This window comes from Sus scrofa, chromosome 3 (assembly GCF_000003025.6).
Source record: "Sus scrofa isolate TJ Tabasco breed Duroc chromosome 3, Sscrofa11.1, whole genome shotgun sequence".
NCBI lineage: Eukaryota > Metazoa > Chordata > Mammalia > Artiodactyla > Suidae > Sus > Sus scrofa.
In genome coordinates this window covers 79765149-79783436 of record NC_010445.4, presented here as the reverse complement: position 1 = coordinate 79783436, position 18288 = coordinate 79765149, and the positions used below count along the sequence as shown (strand labels likewise).

The 18288-nt window shown below is 38.8% G+C and overlaps 1 protein-coding gene and 1 long non-coding RNA gene across 2 annotated transcripts in view; both read left to right on the top strand.

Moving 5' to 3' along the window:
• COMMD1 (copper metabolism domain containing 1) overlaps positions 1-13122 on the top strand; it is a 143655-nt gene extending 130533 nt beyond the window's left edge. Inside the window, exon 3 of the mRNA XM_021087480.1 lies at positions 12761-13122. Coding sequence (XP_020943139.1) covers positions 12761-12868 — 108 coding nt within the window. The 3' untranslated portion in view covers positions 12869-13122. The remainder of the gene's footprint in view (positions 1-12760) is intronic.
• Positions 14247-17681, top strand: LOC110260003. The gene is made up of 2 exons (XR_002342648.1): positions 14247-15030; positions 17461-17681. It is a non-coding gene; the product is annotated as an uncharacterized LOC110260003 (long non-coding RNA).

Here is an 18288-nt window from a genome sequence, read left to right as displayed (position 1 = left end):
TCTGCTGCTTTGGGAGACTGACCTGAGAAACTTTTCATAAGGTTGATATCAGAGAATGTTTTGCCTGTTTTCTTCCAGGAGTTTGATGGTGTCTTGTCTTATATTTAAGTCTTTAAGCCATTTTGAGTTTATTTTCGTGCATGGTGTGAGGGTGTGTTCTAGTTTCATTGATTTGCATGCAGCTGTCCAGGTTTCCCAGCAATTCTTGCTGAAAAGACTGTCTTTTTCCCATTTTATGTTCTTGCCTCCTTTGTCAAAGATTAATTGACCATAGGTATCAGGGTTTATTTCTGGGTTCTCTGTTCTGTTCCATTGGTCAGTTTGTCTGTGGTACCAGTACCACACTGTCTTGGTGACTGTGGCTTTGTAATAGTTCTTGAAGTCTGGAAGAGTTATGCCTCCTGCTTGGTTTTTGTTTCTCAGGATTGCTCTGGCAATCCTAGGTTTTTTGTCGTTTCATATAAATTTTTGGATTCTTAGTTTTAGTTCTGTGAAAAATGTCGGGTAATTTGATAGGGATTGCATTGAATCTGTAGATTGCTTTGGTATTATGACCATTTTTGCAATGTTAATTTTTCCAATCCATGAACATGGAATATCTTTCCATTTCTTTACATCTTTAATTTCCTTGATTAATGTTTTATAGTTCTCAGCATATAAGTCTTTCACCTCCTTGGTCAGGTGTATTCCCAGGTATTTGATTTTTGGGGGTGTAATTTTAAAAGGTATTGTATTTTTGTATTCCTTTTCTAATATTTCATTGTTAGTATAAAGAAATGTGACTGATTTCTGAATGTTAATCTTACATCCTGCTACTTTGCTAAATTTGTTGATCAGTTCAAGTAGTTTTTGGGTTGGGTCCTTAGGGTTTTCTATGTATAGTATCCTGTCATCTTCATACAGTGACAGTTTTATCTCTTTTCCTATTTGGATGCCTTTTATTTATTTTATTTATTATTTATTTATGTTTTTGTATTTTCTAGGGCCACACCTGCAGCATATGGAGGTTCCCAGGCTAGGGGTCTAATCGGAGCTATAGCTGCCAACCTACACCACAGCCACAGCAACGTGGGATCCAAGCCTCGTCTGCGACCTACACCACAGCTCATGGCAACACCAGATCCTTAACCCACTGATCAAGGTCAGGGATCGAACCTCCAACCTCATGGTTCCTAGTCAGATTCGGTAACCACCGAGCCATAATGGGAACTCCTGGATGCCTTTTATTTCTTTTGTTTTTCTGATTGCTGTGGCTGGGACTTCCAATACTATGTTGAATAGCAGTGGTGAGAGTGCTCATCCTTGTCTTGTTCCAGATTTTAGTGGGAAGGCTTTCAGTTTTTCTCCATTGAGTATTATATTTGCTGTGGGTTTGTCATAAATGGCTTTATGTTAAGGAATGTTCCCTCTATACCCACTTTGGTGAGAGTTTTTATCATAAATGGGTGTTGGACTTTGTCATATTCTTTTTCTGCACATCTATCGAGATGATCATATGGTTTTTGACTTTTCTTTTGTTAATGTGGTGTATGACGTTGATTGATTTGCGTATGTTGAACCATCCTTGTGAACCTGGGATGAATCCCACCTGGTCATGGTGTACGATCTTTTTGATATGTTGTTGGATTCGGTTGGCTAAAATTTTGTTGAGAATTTTTGCATCTATATTTGTCAAAGATATTGGCTGATAATTTTCTTTTTTGGTGGTATCTTTGGTTTTGGAATTAGGGTAATGGTGGCATCATAGAATGTCTTTGGGAGTGTTCCTTCTTCTTCAACTTCTTGAAAAAGTTTAAGGAGGACGGGCACCAGTTCCTCTTTGTATGTTTGCTAGAATTCACCTGTGAAGCCATCTGGTCCTGGACTTTTATTTGTAGGGGTTGTTTTTATGATGTAATCAACATTGGGTTCTTAATCTATTGAGCTACAATAGGAATTCCTATTTCTGGCTTATTGATAAAATCCTGGATAAAGTGATAAATGTGTGTTTTTAACAGAAGAGTAGACTACAAGGTAGAGTAAGCATTATTTATCTTTTACTAATTATTTATGTTTGTTTGTTTTTATTTGTAACAGTATGTATGCTGCCTGCACTTTCTCTCTGTTTTAGGAGGGTATCAGTCAAGCCTTGATTACTTATGGTGAAATATGCTGTTTTGGGTGTTATCAAGGGCATTCTTTTCCTTCACTCTGTGCAGTCCTGTTTATCCTGGGCTTGACCAGAGAATAGATGTGGACCAAATATTAGTGATGTTAAAGGTTTAAACTCATAATTTAACATAGTTATCTTTTTTCCAATAATTTTTCATTCTCTTTCCTTTTGCGAAAAAAAATTGAGATATAACTGACATATAATATGTCAGTTTCAGATGTACAACACAGTGATTTGATATTTGTATATAATGCAAAGTGATCATATTTATCTTTTTGTCTTCTGAAAGTGCCTATCAGGAGTTCCTTTCGTGGCTCAGTGGTTAACAAATCCGACCAGGAGCCATGAGGTTGCAGGTATGATCCCTGGCCTTGCTCAGTGGGTTAAGGATCCGGCGTTGCCATGAGCTGTGGTGTAGGTTGCAGATGCAGCTCGGATCTGGCGTTGCTGTGGCTGTGGTGTAGGCCTGCAGCTGTAGCTCTTGATTAGACCCCTAGCTTGGGAACCTCCATATGCTGCAAGTGCAGCCCTATACAGCAAAGAAAAAGAAAAAAGAAAGTGCCTATCAATGCTGATGTGATTTCTGTCAAGAGGAATAATTTGGTGTATCTGGGTTAGATAATAAGGCAGAATTGGGAATTCCTTCTAATTTAGATGGAAAGAACCGTAAGATTAAGCAGGTATTTTGGTTCTACTGACTGATCTGGGAGAAGTCCACACATTAGTCAGTAGAACAACAAAAGTAAATGTTGACTCCAGCTCCTGGTGATGGGACAAGTAGATATATATATATATCCGAATCCTCCCTGCCTTCCCCGCCGCCCCTGCCCCGTGCAGAACTGCCACACACACACAGAGGGAATAAAAGGTGTCTTGCCTCAGAATAAGAACTTAGTACCTTGTAATAGGTGTCTCTGCATATTAACTTTGCGTTATCATGCTGTTAGCACTTCAACTTTGAGTCTTTGTTAAAGTTAAGTTAATCACAGAATAACTTTCACGTGTGGGTATTTAGTGACTGTTAATAATGATGTTTATGTTATTATATATGAATGTGAGTCAGGATTGTGAAGTGATTGTGCTTGGACTTTGAAGCCAAACAGACCTGGGTTTAAAAGTGGCTCTGCAACTTATTACCTGCATAACCTTAAACAAATCGCTCGTTTTCCCCCATCTTTAAAATGGGATAAAATTCTCCTCACCACTGTGAAATGATACATGTAAAGAAGTCAGTGTTATGCCTGGCGTTTTGTATGTTTTCGACAAATGTCAGCCATTGCTATTAATATATTATCATTAGTGTAACTTTTGAATCTCCCTGAATTTGCTAATGTTTTCAGATTTGTCACACTCTCCCTACAGTCTCTCCTATGCCTGCCTTCCAGGCTGACTTCTCTTTAATTGAAGCATTTCATTTTTTAGGCATTTCATTTTCCCCCAGGATTCAGTGCATCCCCCTCAAACTTTTCTGTTCCCTCCACTACCTCCAAAGCCTGCTGAATGGTGATAAATGTAAGAAACTATCTTTTTTCAGCAATTAGGACCTGACTACCTATTCTGTCATTTACAAAGGAGTGAACGTTTAATGCTGGTTTCTAGAACTGTGAGCAATATTAGATAAATGAGGCCTTACTTTCTTTTCCTGCATAAATTGGATCAGAAGTATATCCAAGCCCATAGAATCTGTTGCGTTATCCAATGAAGTCTTCCTGCTGAATATAACTGAAAAGATCTGATTTGGGGTCTGGTGGACAATGTCTGTCACTTCTGCAGTTCTTCAAAGTACCTTACTTCTGGCCTGGTCTCTTCCTAGTTATAGTGCCATTCTAAGAGTCAAATAAGGTAGGTTGTGCATATGAAAAGGCTTTCTAAAATGCAAAACACCATGTTAATGTGAAGGAAGGTTACTTTATGTGAACAAAGGCCCCAGCAACTAAAGTGTTGTCAGAATTCAAGCCTAGGGCAATAAAGATGCAATCTTCTCTCTCTCTGTCACCTCCAGAAGTTTGCACTAAACTATATAAGCTAAGAGGTCCCACTGTGGCCACCAGGTTAAGAACATGGAATGTTGGAAATTCTTTTCTGCACAGTATGAACAGCAAGCCTGGACTCATGTGTGAGATCATCATTATCATCATCAATCACAAATCCTTAGGGGATACTTGATAACACAGTACCCTCCAAGCACTGAGGATTCTTATGGACTGAATTGTGTTCCCTGCAGATTCACATGTTAAAGTGAAAGTTCCAACCTCCAGTGCCTCAGAATGTATTTGGAGTTAACTGGAAACCCAGCAAAATTAATTCCCATTCTCTACAAACTTGACCTCCCCCCCAAAAAAACCCAAAACCTTTTCTTGGATTTCCCATCGTGGCTCAGTGGTAAGAAACCTGACTAGTATCCATGAGGACGAGGGTTCGATCTCTGGCCTCGCTTAGTGGTGTATTGCCATGAGCTGTGGCGTATGTCACAGATGTGGCTCAGATCCCATGTTGCTGTGGCTCTGGTGTAGGCCAGCAGCTACAGCTCTGATTTGACCCCTAGCCTGGGAACCTCCATATGCTGAGGGCGTAGCCCTAAAAAGACAAAAATGAAACAAAATAAAACAAAACTTTTCTCTCCAAATCAGCAGTTTCTGTATTCAAAAGTCCTCTTATCCTCAGTCATTTCATCCTTTGCCCTCCTTACATAGCCTTTTTTGCTTCCTCTAAAGAAGGGCCAAGAGAAATGCTGCTTTCTAACTATGTCTATTTCTGCTTAATTGTGCTGTCATGAATGACTTAAAGAAAACTACACTGAGAAAGTTGGAAATAGGTAGGTGGTGCTATTGGTTGAGCAATGGCACTGTTTTCTACTTTCAGAAAATCAGCAACCCCAGTTGGTTTGATTAGTACCCTTATGTCTTCCTCCCCTGACGAGGAGTTTGTCATTCATTGCCACACTTCTGTCTTTTCATTGAATGTATTCAGGTGTTACCCCCATCTTAGTCTGTAGGTTTTCAGGATCCCCTTAGGAAGCAAGTGCCATTGCATACTTTGTTCCTGCCCAACTGATGGTGTTGCCTAAACAAGCTACTCTGGCCAAGTTTTGTTTTTTGTTTTTTTTTTTTAATCTTCTCTATTCCTTTCATGTAAATATATTTTAGTTTGTTTGTCAAAGCTGTTTGCAAATGAGTTTGCTCTGGAATGTACCTCCTCGGGAATGATTAGGGGCCCCAATTTGAACTTCGATTTAAAATTAGCAACATTCTGTTTCTTATGTGCTGATGAGTTTTATCATTTGGTTTCTCTCAGATTTAAGTGAAATTTCTTCTTCCTTCAGTATGATTTGCCTTTTCAGCTGTGCAGCAATTGTTCCTCTGGTTCTTTGTCCATTGTTGCATGGGAACTAGTTCTACTTAGCCAAAAATCCTGTATGATTTCCTTAAGATCAAACCAGAGCACCTAAAAATAGTTTTTTACACAAATATTTTTTAGCCACAATTTTTCGAAATACGAAAATCTTAACAGCTAAGTATTAAGTCCTGCTGAAAATGAAAAGTTGTGAAATAAAGTAGAGCAGTGCTTTGTAGAAATCAGCCAATAATCTAATTGATTGAGCTTCTAATGCTTATGTAATTTGGCTCCATTTTATTTTCCTTTGTTTTGTGTTTCTAAAATACTAAATGCTTAAGTTCTTGGGGCTTATATAAATCAGCACAGAATCAGGCATTTCTAATTAGTTCCCATTATCCTCTGTTCAAAACTTTTAGATTTGAGTCTCCAAATTGAAAGTCACATGTGGGTGTTAGTGGGCAACAAGTTGAATCAGGATCTGGAAATTCTGGGCTTCATATACATGGGGCTAGTGTCTGGCTTTCTTTGCTTTTAGTGGAAAATGAAAATTGATGATACCTTTACCTTTCACTATACACTGTTAGGGAGCAGATATAGGTGAGGTTGCTTTGAAGTCTTTAGGGGAAAAAGAAAAATGACAGTCTTGGTTTAGCAGTATAGAATTCAGCCAACGAAAGAACCGTTCATTCTTGCAAGATCAAAACTATTTTCTCCCTTTGAGAAATAAGTCAGATTGCCTAGGCCAAAATATGTGTTCCTTTTGACCATGCATTGGCAGGACAGGCATAACCAGTTTTCTTCTAAGTCATGGCTCTAGATTTTTTCCAGCTAAGACCTTTGATGCAAATTCTTAATGAAATGTTATTTTCCACAGTTGTTGCTGCTGTTGTTACTCTTGTTTTTTTCCTTTTTAATATCAAATTGCTATTATACAAGATTTTACTTTATTTTATTTTATTTTTTCTTACAAGGGCTGCACCCGTGGTATATGGAAGTTCCCAGCCTAGGGTTGAATCAGGCCTACACCATAGCCACAACAACGCCAGATCTTAGCCACATCTTCTCAGCTTATGGCAATGCCAAATCCTTAACCCACTGAGCAAGGTCAAATAATAATAGAAATATAATTCAAATAATAATAGAAAATTAAATATTGGTTCTAATTCATCCTGTTATTTATCACTTGGAGGGCAGCCTTCCTACCAACTTAGGCATGATAAAAATTCATACTCTGCTCATCTTTGGAGTTTGTATTTGGTGATTATGTACTTTCCCAATCTGAAAAAACTCATCTTTATGTTTATACTGATATAGTGATTGAGACCAGAAAGTAAAGTAGGAAATAAAGAAATTACAACCTCATGTAGAAAATACTGGAAATGGCAGAGAAGAATGAGTTGGGAGTAGGGGAAAAAATACCCTGACCTCTCTCTTCTCTTGTTAGAACCCAACTGTAAGCCAGAGAACAAGGGAGTGACATGATCTTAGAGGACTTGGAACAAGGTGGAGAAGGGTGGCAAATGGCTATGAAAGGACACATGGAAAATAATCAGCACAGTTTTCAGGGAACTATAAAATTTTAATTTTGGGTAAATGGTTCCTTATGAAGTAATTTGCAAGCTGCTTTGCTACAGAGAAGCTATTTCAAGGTCTCCTGAAGGAGTTAGGGAGCAGTATCAATATAATTCTGAGAAAGGTGCAGAAAGAATGGGAATGAGTGGTGAACACAGATGTACTTATGAAGTTATTTTGAACTAATCTGGTGGGCAGTGTTCGAAGCTCTTGGGTACCTTATTTATTATATAATTGACCTTCAAGAAGCCACTGCCAAAAAAGAATGAAATAATGCCATTTGCAGCAACATGGATGGACCTAGAGAATATCAGATTAAGTGAAGTAAATCAGACAGTGAGAGACAAATATCATATGATATAGCTTACATATGGAATCTTTAAAAAAAAAAGATCCAAATGAACGTATATGCAAAATAGAAATAGACCCACATACATAGAAAACAAACTTATGGTTACCAAAGGGGATTGAGGACTGAGGAATAAATAAGTTTGGGATTAACATATACACACTACTATGTATAAAATAACCAACAAGGACCTACTGTATAGCACAGGGAACTGTAGTCAATATAATAACCTATAAGGGAAAAGAATCTGAAAAAGACTGTGTATATGTGTAACTGAATCACTTTTCTCTACACCTGAAACAAACACATTGTAAATCAACTATACTTCAGTTTAGAAATTAAAAAAAAAGAAGAAGCCATTGACAATGTTGATCTTTGCTGTATATTCTCTTTCTCTTTCCAGTTGCCAAACACAGAAGAGACAGAGTGGCAGAGCTGCAGCTCAGAGGGTTAGTTTAAGTTAAGGAAAAGGACAGCCCAAACAGAAGGTCAGGCCTCATAGCTAAAAGTTTCTGTTTAGCCAAGAGTCCCTTTGTGTCAATAAAAGAAACTAAAAGAAAAATTAGAGGAATGAGCGTTATGAAAACTGACCACCTATATGTGGCCTTCTGAGATCAGTATTGCTTAGCAGGATCCTCAGACACTCCCAATTTCACCCTTCATCCCCCAACTTTAGCATTTTTTAAAAAGACCATAACATGTTAGAATTTGCCAAAGTTGTACTACCATGCTAAATATGACCAGTGAATTGGGGGTAAAGTTTTGTGGAAACTTTGCATGGGAAATAATATAGGAGATAGGCTATAAGATTTCTATTTGGGGAGTTCCCATTGTGTTTCAGTGGGTTAAGAACCCAACTAGTATCCATGAGGATGCAGTTTCAATCCCTGGCCTCGCTCAGTGGGTTAAGGATCCAACCCTGCTGTGAGCTACGGTGTAGGTCGCATATGTGGTTTGGATCCTGCGTAGCTGTGGCTGTGGTGTAGGATGGCAGCTGCAGCTCTGATTCACCCCCTAGCCTGGGAACTTCCATATGCTTCCGCCATAAGTTGTGGCCCTTAAAAAGCAAAAAAAGGGAGTTCCCATCGTGGTGCAGTGGAAACAAATCTGACTAGGAACCACGAGATTGCGGGTTCAAATCCCTGGCCTCACTCAGTGGGTTAAAGATCCAACCTTGCTGTGAGCTATGGTATAGGTTGCATATGTGGTTTGGATCCTGCGTAGCTGTGGCTGTGGTGTAGGATGGCAGCTGCAGCTCTGATTCAACCCCTAGCCTGGGAACTTCCATATGTTGCAGGTGTGGCTCTTAAAAAGCAAAAAAAGGGAGTTCCCATCGTGGCGCCGTGGAAACGAATCTGACTAGGAACCATGAGATTGCAGGTTCAAATCCCTGGCCTTGATCAGTGAGTTAAGGATCTGGCGTTGTGAGCTGTGGTATAGGTCACAGATGTGGCTCAGATCTGGTGTGGCTCCGATTGGACCCCTAGCCTGGAAACCTTCATATGCCACAGGTACAGCCCCAAAAACCAAAATAAATAAATAAAGGAAAAAATTTCTATTTTGTCTCATATAACAGTTATTCTAAATGGTTCCACTTAGGTAATAAGTCATAGTCCTTTTTATTTTCTATTTTCAGCATTTTGTCACTGTAATATTGTTTTGCCAAAGAATTGTTCAGGGTGCGCCTATGGGCCTGGATAAAGATGACATTAAAATGAACATTATACTCAAAGAGGTTACTTCGTGTGTTGACGAAGAAACCAAACACTTGCTTAGTAACAGCCTTCAAACTAATAAATAGTTAATACTCTTCTGACCCTATTGGGAAATGAATTTAAGCTAAAATATTGAAGATTTTGGTTTGGTAAGTAAGTTTCCTGAAGAATGTTAGAGTAGTTACATGGGAAAGGAGTTCCTTAGAAATATGTAAGATGTCCTTCTCTAGAAGTCATTAAACGCTTGCTTGGGAGTTCCCATCATGGAGCAGCAGAAATAAATCCAACTCGGAACCATAAGGTTTCAGGTTCGATCCCTGGCCTTGCTCAGTGGGTTAATGATCCAGCGTTACCGTGGGCTGTAGTGTAGGTCGCAGACATGGCTCGGATATGGCATTGCTGTGGCACTGGCATAGGCAGGTGGCTATAGCGCTGATTAGACCCCTAGCCTGGGAAACTGCATATGCTGAGCGTGCGGCCCTAAAAAGACCAAAGAAAGACCAAAAAAAAAAAGCTTGCTTGGTTTTTTGTTGTTGTTGTTTTCAGAGAAGTTGGCCTCTCAAAGATTTCTTAAGATTTTATCACTTTTTGACTTTTGCACTTGGAGAGAATATTTGAATATTTTGCCTTTGCTTTATTTTCTATTTTGGAATAGTTCTTAAACCCCTGAGTTTAATATACTGCCATACTCAATGTGATCACAAAGTACCTACTTTTTTTTTTTTCCCCCTGTCTCACTCACAGCATATGGGAATTCTTAGACCAGGGATCAGATCTGAGCTTCAGCTGCAAACTGTGCCACAGCAGCAACACAAGATCTTTAACCTACTGCACCATAGCAAGAAGTCCAGAAAGTATATATTTTTAATGATGTGCCTGCTTATTTACCTAGTAACCATTTTCTGGCTCTACCCCTTGCTGTGTTTACATTCTACTAAGAATTAGGTTCTAACTCTTGACTCAGATACTTACAGGAATTTAGTCTTCTCTCACTATTATGATCAGTTAGGCCCAGATCAAGATGGATGACTTTGAGGAAAAAAAATCAAGTGTTTCATATTGTTCTTGTACTTTCTGCTTCTGCCTTGAAAAGCATCACCTGCATTTCTAAAGATATTTTCAAGTGCATTAGATGTACTTTCTGTGGGGTACCCCAGCCAAATGCAAATTTCGAACAAAGCTCCAGGTGTTAAGACCCAGCTTAAAAGTTCCTGAATTCCTAGAGTTCCCGTCATGGCTCAGTGGAAATGAATCTGACTAGCATCCATGAGGATGCAGGTTTGATCCCTGGCCTCGCTCAGTGGGTTAAAGATCTGGCGTTGCCATGAGCTGTGGTGTAGGCTGTCAACTACAGCTCTGTTTGGACCCCTAGCATGGGAAGTTCCATATGCCGTGGATGCGGCCCTAAAAAGACAAAAAGACCAACAAAAAAAGTTCCTGAATTCCTGATAAAGTATTTTGATAGCATAACTAGTTTGAAGCTAGGCTGTGATAATAGAGTTTCAGGTAAACTGTTTCTTCAAGAGTCGTATGTGGTTATATGTGTCTTTTTAAGACTGTTAGTGTGCGTTGTTTCCAGGAGAGAGGTGAAGGTTGGAATGCATTGAAAATATTTGTCTAACTTTGGCCTCTGTTTAGCCTGCTTTTTCTCTCTGATATTTGATTTCCCTTAACAATAAACTGTTTCATTAATACTTAGAGATTCACTTGACGATAATTTGAATACTGAAACTTATTACAAATTAATAACTTTTAGTCAGAAAAGATCCTGGCTACTAATTAAACTTTCTCAGGTATTTGTATCTCTACGAACATTGTCCTTGATAATCTCTTCCCATATACTTGGAAAACGAGGTGATTTATTACTGTAAATGACTTTATCTCATGGAGGTGAGACATGGGTTACATCATCTTTTCTGCCAATTTCCTAAATATATATGTTAGACTCTGGTAATTATTAGTTTCTAGACCATTGTTTCAAAGGCCAAATATTTTTAAATGTTTTCAAGTGAGGCTAAAGATCTCAATAAAACTGAATGAAGAACAAGAGACTTTCAAATCTTAAAATAATTTAAGAGGTAATTTCACTAGATCATGTATATCAATATTTTTGGTCTAGAGTAGACATATGAAAAAAGACTTTTGATGTTCTGAGAAAACTGTTAGCCACCTTCCAGGTAGTTTATTCAAGGAGGTAAAGAAGAGTGAATAAATTACAAGAGGCTGACTGAGTGAAATGAGCCAGAAAGACAAAGACAAATACCATATGATATCACTTATAACTGGAATCTAATATCCAGCACAAATGAACATCTCCTCAGAAAAGAAAATCATGGACTTGGAGAAAAGACTTGTGGCTGCCTGATGGGAGGGGGAGGGAGTGGGAGGGATCGGGAGCTTGGGCTTATCAGACACAACTTAGAATAGATTTACAAGGAGATCCTGCAGAATAGCATTGAGAACTTTGTCTGGATACTCATGTTACAACAGAACAAAGGGTGGGGAAAAAAATGTAATTGTAACGTATGCATGTAAGGATAACTTGATCCCCTTGCTGTACAGTGGGAAAATTAAAAAAAAAAGCAATATTTAAGTACTTACCTTAAAAAATTATTATGTGGTACATATTTATAATGAAATATTACTCAGAAGTAAAAACAAAACAATGCCATTTGCAGCAACATGGATAGACCTATAGATTATCATAGTAAATGAAATAAGTCAGTGAAAGACAAACATATATCACATATGTGGATTCTTAAAAAGAGGATACGAATGAACTTATTTGCAGAACAGAAACAGACCTACAGACTTTGAAAACAAACTTATGGTTACCCGAGGGGACAGGGTGAGGGAGATGGACTGGGGTTTTGGGACTGGCACATGCACACTGTGGTATATGGAGTGACTGGCCAACGGAAAAAGAATAGATATGTGTGTGTGTGTGTATATATATATATATATATATATATATATATATATATATATAGCTGAATCACTTAGTTGTATGGCAGAAATTATAACATTGTAAATCAACTATACTTGAATAAAATGTTTTTAAGAAGTTTAAATGGAGTTCCTATTGTGGTTTATCTGGTTAAGAACTTTGTCAAGTTCCATGAATATACGGGTTTGATCCCTGGCCTCAGTTGGTTAAGGATACTGTGTTGCCACAAGCTACGGTGTAGGTTGCAGTTGCAGCTCAAATCTGGTGTTGCCGTGGCTGTGGCATAGGCCAACACCTGCAGTTCTGATTCCACCCCTAGCCTGGGAACTTACATATGCCTCAGGTGCAGCCGTAAAAAGAAAAAAAAAATTGTAAGAAAATATAAATGAAAAAATTTTTAGATAAAAAAATTATTTTGGGATCAACTGTGATGGCAGACAAGAAGTACCTCTTAAAGAGAACACCAAGCATTTGTATACCTCTTTAGCATTTATAAAACACCTCATAGAAGTAGTTTTATTTAAGACATTGTGTGGATTTGCTTTTCTGGGTAAAATATCATTTAGGTATTGAGGCCAGAGTCAGACTTGCTGGATAGGGGCCCTGGGCCTTTGTAGATGCATCACACCAGATCCAGAGCCTTGGCTATCTTGAGGGTCTTTCCTAAAATACCCTTTTATGTTTTCTAGGAATCTGAATTTCTGTGTTTGGAATTTGATGAGGTCAAGGTCAACCAAGTTCTGAAGAAGCTCTCAGAGGTAGAAGAAAGTATCAGCATACTGATGCAGCCAGCCTAGATGAAGATGGAGTTGCTGAAGTAAAGCAAAGGTGTTCGGGATCCCTCCCCAGGAACTTTTTTTTTTTTTGATCTTGTTCTCCCAACAGTATTAAATCCTCAAATTCAAATCTTGCCTGCCTCTCCTTATTGGGATTTCTTTCTCTCTCGCTTTCATTCACTCTTACACTTGATCTACTGTGGAGGTTCTTATACTTCAGCATTCAGAGGCACTTGTAAAAGCATTAAAAAAAAAAAAAAAAAAAAAAAAAAAAAGGCCTTCAGGACCCTATCCCCAGAGACTTATATTCGGTAGGACTGGGGTAGAATCATCTTCAAAAAACCATTGCTATGATATCTTATTCCTGGGTAGGATTTTAGGAATTTATGTAAGAATTAGAAAAGGGGGAGAAAACATTTTACTCATGCAAATACAAGGCTGACCAAATGTGTCCTAAAGATGAGGCCTAGAGGAGCCTGCCTAACCTAGATGAGATTTACTGATCTTAGTAAGACATGAGATGCTGATGCTTCTGGAACTGATTCAGGCACTTGTATTAGTTCTGCCTAAATCTGGGAGGTCTGGTTTGACCTGAGCTACTGAGAAACTTGGTTTTCTGAAACCTAGAACTAAATTGGCCTCTTCATAAAGAGACTCCCTTCACTTACCTCAAGTTAGGATTATGGGAAAGGAAAATGTCTTCTGAAGTAATTTGAGGTCTTTTACCTCAGAAAATTTTGCCTGAGTCATCAAATAAAATTTCTTCAAGAAAACTTCTTCAGGAGTTCCCATCATGGCTCAGTGGTTAACAAATCCGACTAGCATCCATCCTCTAGCCTGGGAACCTCCATATGCCATGGGTGTGGCCCTAAAAAGACAAAAGAAAAAAATTTTTCTTCGGAGTTCCTGTCGTGGCACAGTGGTTAACGAATCCGACTAGGAACCATGAGGTTGCGGGTTCAGTCCCTGCCCTTGCTCAGTGGGTTAACGATCCGGCGTTGTCGTGAGCTGTGGTGTAGGTTGCAGACGCGGCTGGGATCCTGCGTTGCTGTGCCTCTGGCGTAGGCCGGTGGCTACAGCTCCGATTCAACCCCTAGCCTGGGAACCTCCATATGCCGAGGGAGCGGCCCAAGAAATAGCAACAACAACAACAACAAAAGACAAAAAAAAAAAGACAAAAGACAAAAAAAAAAAAAATTTTTTTTTCTTCAATAAAACTAGCATTAAAAACTAGGTCCTGGAGTTCCCATTGTGGCACAGTGGTTAATGAATCCGACTAGGAACCATGAGGTTGCGGGTTGGATCCCTGGCCTCGATCAGTGGGCTAACGATCTGGCGTTGCCATGAGCTGTGGTGTAGGTTGCAGATACGGTTTGGATCCTGTGTTGCTGTGGCTCTGGTGTAGGCCAGCGGCTACAGCTCCAATTTGACCCCTAGCCTGGGATCCTCCATATGCCTCGGGAGTAGCCCAAGAAATGGCAAAAAGACAAAAAAAAAAAAAGAATATTCTAAGAGGAGGAACTGTCAACCCATATATTGAGGCTGTGATCCTTGTTGAACAGGTTTTGTCATCTGATGCTGATAACATTTAGAAACTTCAATTGCCTTTTGGATGTAATGTGTCCCAAAAATGTAGTTCTCTTGGTTCTATGATTATAGAATATGTCAGTTCTAATGAGTTATTCCAGGGCAAAAATAAGTCCTCTTCTGTTAAGCATTTTCTCCTAAATCAGTTTGGAAACATTTTAGGAGTTCTTCTAAAACCCAAGCGGAAAATATTGGCTTCCTCCCTGATTAAAACCATTCCATCCATTACCAAACAATGATCAGAAGGTCTTAAATGTAGCCCCTGTGGACCCTTCAGAAAACATCTTGAAACAGCATGGTAAATAGATTCAGAAAAGGTGTGTGGTTTGGTGAAAGAACTATTAAAACTTACTTTCTGTTCCCAGGGCTGCTGTCACGTGATGCAGGAGAATTTAGATAACATCTCCTGCTATAAAATGGAGGAAAAGAATATCTCACCAGATAATGGGATTCCAGGTGTCACTGGAAGGAAGAACTGTAGCCACCTTGTTAGTAGCGTGTCACGTTCCCAGTGAGAGTCTGTGGAAGCCTGAAGGAACAGTCCGAGAGGATGTCATTGTCGTGGTTTGAAGCTCTATTTAGGTCATCCTATGAAAGTAAGAGCCACGAAAGTGGACATGGGCTTTTTTATTATATCCCCAAATCCTAGGTCATTGGGAAAACTATTAATGTATATTGACTTTTAATAATAATAAAAAACAAAACTGGCTGCCGAAGGTGGTCCCCACATTTGACACTAAACACTTGTGAATGCAAGCTGTTTTAGGCAGGGTATGTTTGTGTATGTCTTATGTTTACTGGTGATTTTTTATTTCTGATTACCAAGGGAATGTATGTTTATTAAAGTTTTTTTGTGAAAATATAGAACACACTAAGAAGAAAAGTTAAATGACCCATCAGCCTAATATACAGAGATAAAAGAGAGAGGCTAGGACTGGGAGAAGAGTTGACTTTCCTTAATAAATTCCTAGAAGTGGAGCACACAGATTTTTTTTTTTTTTTGAAATATGGTTGAAATACATAACGCACAGGTTTTAAGACTGATAAACATTACAAATTCCTCTCCAAAAAGTTAGTATCAGTTTGAATTACCTCTAAGAAAGTATGAGAATAAATCACTTGCTTTCTTGCATAATTGGACATTAATCTGGTTTTTGTATTTTCTGGGACTAACCTGTTTTTGTAAATTTTTGCAAGGGGCACTTACTTATACTAGGACATGTCCTTGGGGAATAGTGCACGCATGAAGAGAAGACTAGGGAAGGAGAAAACTGGCATATGGGTCCCAGCAGACATCTCCAAGCTTCCTACCTCTATAATCCTAGGTTAAAAACCGCTTTATTTTGAGTTCAGGAAATATGGGGCAAAATAAAAATAATCCTCAGCCTGAATTCCTTATGGAAATTGTCCCTGCTTAAGCAGTAAGTAGTGTAACTTCAGTCTGTTTAGAAACAGTACAGACAAGCCAAACACTACTTTCAAAATAAAGTCAGAAAGAAAGTCCAGACTTAGTAGTTTCATGTTGATAAAAAGCATTTATTTGGCCTTATTTTCAGGACTGCCTTTTCTTGGAAGCTCTGGTTCCTATCAGCTACATCAGTGAATGCTTAAATTCCATTGTTATAGCCTCCTCTTTCCTTTATGTAACCTCTCTTCCCCCAGTCTTATTTTTATCATGATTCGAAAAGAATTACAGCATTTTAAAATTCAGTTTAACTTATTCCTTCTCAGACACAAGTAGGCAGTGAAAAGCGAAGGATGACATTGAGTATCTGAAATCTTAAATAGCTGACATTGTGTCAAGCTAGTAATCACTGAAGTTCTTTTTTAGACCTGAGTGAAAATTTGGAAAACAGTATATGACAGAAGTTAAAGGAAAATGGAGTTCCCATCATGGCTCAGTGGTTAACGAATCTGACTAGGAACCATGAGGTTTCGGGTTTGATTCCTGGCCTTGCTCAGTGGGTTAAGGATCCAGTGTTGCTGTGAGCTGTAGTGCAGGTCGCAGACTTGGCTCGGATCCCGAGTTGCTGTGGCTGTGGTGTAGGCTGGCAGCTACAGCTCCAATTCAACCTCTAGCCTGGGAACCTATATATGCCATGGGAGCAGCCCTAGAAATGGCAAAAAGACAAAAAAAAAAAAAAAAAAAAAAAAAAAAGACATTAAAGGAAAATAAATGTTAAACAGATATTAGAAAATATTGTTTTCTGAAGCACACAATAACTATCTAGACCAGTGAAGGGTCAGAGATATAAAAGGAAGCCTTCTAGGGTCAGCTCAAAGATGATTGGATATTTTCCTAAAAGCACAGCATGCTGAAAAGAATGGGTTTTAATGGGACAGTTGCCACCTTATAATTTTTAACTACCCAACATTCCAGCCAAGGTTTTCAAATATTTTAGATGGTGATTTAGCTAGCAGAAGGGAAAATTAAGGAACATAATTAGTTTGCACTTAACTCTAGTTGCAAAGTATACAGTTTTTTATTTCAAAATTTGAAAAGTAGCAATTTTTATGTAAGTGCAGAAAGTTCTCCCTTATCTGAGGACAGACGTAGTCATCTCTCAGAGCATCACAGCTTTACACAGCACTCAGCAGCATTGGTTGCAAAGGAACCTACATCGGCTGCTTCCTGTCAGATAAATGATGCCAACTGACATATAGTATCAAAAGAAAATACTAAAGCTGTACATACTTGTATATTTACATCTTTTATTCCCCAAGGGCTATAATTAGGCCTTATGTTTCTCTTTTACCTGCTCTTGGCTAGCTTTCTGTTTCCTTTTGGTGTAGGGTTTCAAGTTCTTTTGATTCACTGGATGCAGGCAGGGAAGAAATGGAAAGGGGGAGAATATGGATTTGATTGCACAAGTGGCATGAGGGATTAAACTATTAGTTATAAAAGAATTTAGCCTGAAAAAGGGAGATAACTTCAATCCTTAATGCTGCTATTATACTGTTTTTATATTAAGTAAATAAACATAAATTTGGGAATTTTATATAATTCTTATTCTGGCTATTTTTAGAGCCATGGCTAAAATGTGGCACTGCTTGCAGAATGACTGATTTGGAGGCTTTTGGTAGAAGCTGTTTTATCATCTTGGCAAAATGGGAAAATATCTGCAAGTCAGGGCAAGGGGACTTGTACAAGGCCATGAACAGGAAGTGACCTTAAGGTACTGTCTTCCATCTCTATGTTTTATCTACCAGACTCAACAGAAGAATAAAATGTGCTTGTAAAATATAACTCTGCCCTTTCTCATTGTGTTTGGATGATGATGGTTCCTACGGTGATGATTTTTCTGTGGAGATATGACCATGGGGGCTTGAGGTCCAGTGTCACTTGAAACCTGCCTTGAGGTCCAGTGTCACTTGAAACTTGTCTCTGTAGTGCCTGATCTTTCTGATGACCTTGGCCTTACTGTCCATCTAGTGCCAGCCATCTCTAGTACAGTGTGCAAGATGAGTCTGCTGCCACATGAGGCTCCTGGCTGTCCCCAGTACGCAAGCAGGGAGCAGATTATCCTTAGCCTTGCTGTACAACCATGACCCAAGCTTTCTAAATACAGCATAACTCTTGGCCATTAGTTCACTATGACAATGTAGCAACCACTTCCATACTATTAGAGTTTTCTCAACATAGTCTACTCACAGTACAGTAGAAAAGAAATAAGATTTTTTTTATGTTTTTAATTATAAAAGTAACACATGCTCATTAAAAATTATTTAAAATTGGGAGTTCCTGTCATGGCACAGCAGAAATGAATCCAACTAGGAACCATGAGGTTGCGGGTTCGATCCCTGGCCTCGCTCAGTGGGTTAAGGATCTGGCATTACTGTGAGCTGTGGTGTAG